The sequence below is a fragment of the Crocodylus porosus genome, unplaced genomic scaffold (genome assembly GCF_001723895.1).
Source record: "Crocodylus porosus isolate Cpor-Errol unplaced genomic scaffold, CroPor_comp1, whole genome shotgun sequence".
Lineage (NCBI taxonomy): Eukaryota > Metazoa > Chordata > Crocodylia > Crocodylidae > Crocodylus > Crocodylus porosus.
In genome coordinates, this window is record NW_017728927.1 from 5558179 (window position 1) to 5561577 (window position 3399).

At 52.8% G+C, this 3399-nt stretch overlaps 1 protein-coding gene across 1 annotated transcript; it reads left to right on the forward strand.

Moving 5' to 3' along the window:
* The first annotated feature begins 258 nt into the window (after window positions 1-258).
* NDUFAB1 (NADH:ubiquinone oxidoreductase subunit AB1) lies at window positions 259-3399 on the forward strand. Its single transcript, XM_019542124.1, has 5 exons — window positions 259-310; window positions 583-752; window positions 1434-1521; window positions 2666-2770; window positions 3241-3399. Exons 1-4 carry the CDS (start codon window positions 259-261, stop codon window positions 2755-2757), a joined length of 402 nt encoding a protein of 133 aa, XP_019397669.1. The 3' UTR covers window positions 2758-2770; window positions 3241-3399.

The following is a 3399-nucleotide window of genomic DNA, read 5'->3' on the forward strand; positions in this document are numbered from 1 at the left end:
CGCCCCTGTCCGTGCCTGCGGCCGGGCGGCGCGGATGTAAGGCTCCGGATCCCTGTAGACGACCTCTGGGCTGGGTTTGTCGCGTCAGCCGGGACTGTGCGCCCTGCCGTGCTGACCGGCATGGCGCCCGCCCGCCCGGGCAGTGGTCTCGCGGCACCGCGGGGGCCCTGCCCTGGCACTCGCCCGAGGCGTTTGCGGCATGCGGGAGGACGAGCAGAGGGTTCCTCCCGCCCGCGCGCGCCGTGCGGCCAGCGCTCGATGGGCCGGAGCTCGCTGCGGCGCTTCTCGGTGCTGCGGGGAGAGGACCACGGTGCCGCGCTTCTCCGGCCCCACCGCAAGGGGAGCAGCGCGTCTCCCTCTGGGGCCTCTTGGAAGAAGTAGCTTCTTCCCACTTCCTTGGCTGCCTCTGCATCTCGTGATGGTTTGGGGTTTTTTGAGCCTTTATCGCAGGGAATTTCCTGTTGACAACACACAACAGCCCCGCAGAGTAAAACACAGTGGTTTCGAGGCGGGTCGAAGTACCCAGCACGCGCAGACCCTTTCCATGGGAGTGAGCGCGTTCGCACACGTTCTGTTCCTAACTGGACCGTCCAGTGGTTTCACACGAGTCTCTTGTGCTGTCTTTGCAGATCTGTGGGCCATCGTTACAGCTGTGCCGTCGGTATTCCGAGTTGCCACCTCTTACCCTGGAGGGTATAAAAGAGCGTGTTTTATACATCTTGAAGCTGTATGATAAGATAGATCCAGAAAAGGTAAGCTCTAGGCACTGTTATCAGGCAGGTGGCCCTGTGGTCAGCAGGCCTAGTAAAGAAGTCATGTTTTTCGTAGGCTGCTGTCGGGGGAGGCAGGGAGAGGGGAAGGGGAGGCCTCGCGCTCTGCTCCGAGCGCCCTGCAGATCACAGCGTGTTGCTCCACAGCGTGGGGGCGGGGTAGGGAGGCAACACAGCCAGGCTCAAATCGCTGTCGCAGACGAGTAGTGACAAGGTCAAGGAAGCCGGCCTTCTGGATTTAATAAACCGAGTCAGCATCTAGGAGCTGTCAGGAAACAGGAAACTTGTGTTTCTTCTGAGCAGCTCGAGGTAATGAAAACGTTTTCTTCCCTTCATCTTGAAAGATCACAGCAAACCGTCAATTGTCAGATGCCCTTTCCATCTGTTCACGTTTTTAACAATAGTTGTTTTTACATCCTGGAAGTTGAGGTAGTTTAGATAATGTGTAGTGCCAGATCTGAGGGTTTAGAAGGAAGCCGCTATCATCTGCTCTCTTGAAAAAGGCCTTTTCCAATCCTCCTGGGAGACACGCTGTAGGATATGTGTTTCTCCTTCTTGAGCTTAAATGTGAAATTGGGATCATCTGCTGTTTTAACTTTCATTTCCTTGGTATCAGTACAGTTAATTTGACTAGTCTGTCCTTGGGCTTGTCTCTTCTTGCAGCTAACAGCTGATTCCCACTTCATGAAAGACTTGGGCTTGGACAGTTTGGACCAAGTGGAGATAATCATGGCCATGGAAGATGAGTTTGGTAAGTTGTGTGTGCAGCCTGAGCTCTCTTCTTGTTGATGCAGGGCTTTCTTTCCGGAGTCCTAGAACCAGAAGGGACCGGTACAGTCGAGTCCGGTCCCCTGCCATGGGCAGGAAGTATTGGGCTCACATAAGCTCGGCATGGTCCCTGTCTCGAACACCGCCAAGGAGGGCGACTGCACCACCCCTGCTGGGAGTGCGCTTCACGTTCTGGTGACCCTTACGGAGAAAAAGTTTTCCTTGTGTCCAACCTAAATTTACCCTCTATTAGTTTATGCCCCTGGTCCTCATCCTCCCTTGAGGTGCCCTCCTGCACAGTTGCTCTCCTAGTTCTCGATGCTCCCCACCTTCTAGGTACTTATTTATTTGACCTCAAAGTCGACTCCTACAAACAAAACCTTAGTTCTTCTGTTTCTGTAAGATTGCGTGATTGTTAATGTTGATTTAATTAAGTCCCAAGCTGATTAGCTCTGGCATTCATTGACTATAAATTCCAAACATTTACAATAGCAAAAAAGAGAGAATATGTGGGTTTTTGCGACAGCTTTAACTGAAGACATACTGAGCAGAAGTATGTAGTTTAACTGCAACTGCTTCCATCTGGAGGGGAGTTCGCTTGCAGCTGGAAGGACTGGATGTAGGAGAGCAGGAGCTCTCTAGAGCCCGTTCTGGTGGCTGGCCTCAAGCCCTGAGCGTCCTGCACATGGTAAATGCTGATAGCACTTCTATAAGTGCTCTTGCCTAGAGCAGCACTTGCTAGAGCAAGTCAAAGCACCAGCACTTCAGGTGCTTGTTTGTCTAGTTACCCAGAACCCCTTGTCCTGTCCCAGTGGTTGCACACCAGGCTGGGTGGGAATGTGGGGAGTGCACTAGACGCTTTGGTTTTGCTCGATGAGGCACAAACTCTCGGTGCAGCTCTACAGCCAGCCCCAACTGCGCCAGGTTTTCCTCGTGCTTCTCGCATAATTTGCTGCTCCTGGATCAAGATGTTGCAGCCTAGTAGCGAGGTGTCCAATACAGCTTTATGCTACAGAGCACCTACCCCTGCATTTGAGCCAAGTCATGGGCACCAGCATTTGTTTGATAGCTGCCTCCCACCTTGCTTCTGTTCCTGCTTTAGATCGAGTGTGTGCGTTCCCTTCCAGGGTTTGAAATTCCTGATGCAGAAGCAGAAAAGCTAATGTGTCCACAAGAGATTGTAGACTACATTGCGGATCAGAAGGACGTATACGAATGAAGACATCTCTCTGGTAGGTAGAAATGCTTATGCAGGTAGTAAGTAACAGCCAGGAGGCTGTAAATTGCTATAAGACATGCCTGCTTCTGTCGGGACCTAACCTTCAGTACGACGGTGTGACTCATGAGGCTGTGGAAAGCCTCAGGGGGGCAGGCCCAGGTGTTTGCGGCCGCGTGCAGCCTGGTTTGGGGGAACTGAGCTGGTTGACTTGGTCCCATCTGGAACAAATACCAGCATCACTGGGAGCTTTGAGTGTCCCAGCAGAAGTGCAAGGGCTGCGTAGGCCACAATGTCCCCCTGTCCCGGCAGGTCAGCACGAGGGAGTCGCATGCCTGATGGACAGAGCGCGGTGCAGCCATGGGTCCTGCCTCTGACTCCCCGCTCCCGTAGACCTGTGAGAGGCCAGTCACTTCTGTTGCACGTTTTGTCTTGCCCAAGTCACCTGAGTGCTGAAATGCAACCTGCGGATTTCTTTTTTAACAGGAAACCTCTTTTGCCACGAGGACTGGGATGCTGCCAGCAGGTGTACGAATGTAAGCGCACATTTCGGTACCGTGCCTGCTTTCATCAGAATAGTTCTGTTGGACGTTGTATTTAAAGCTGTCGATGTGTTGGCCTTTCAAAAATAAATATGTAAGACCA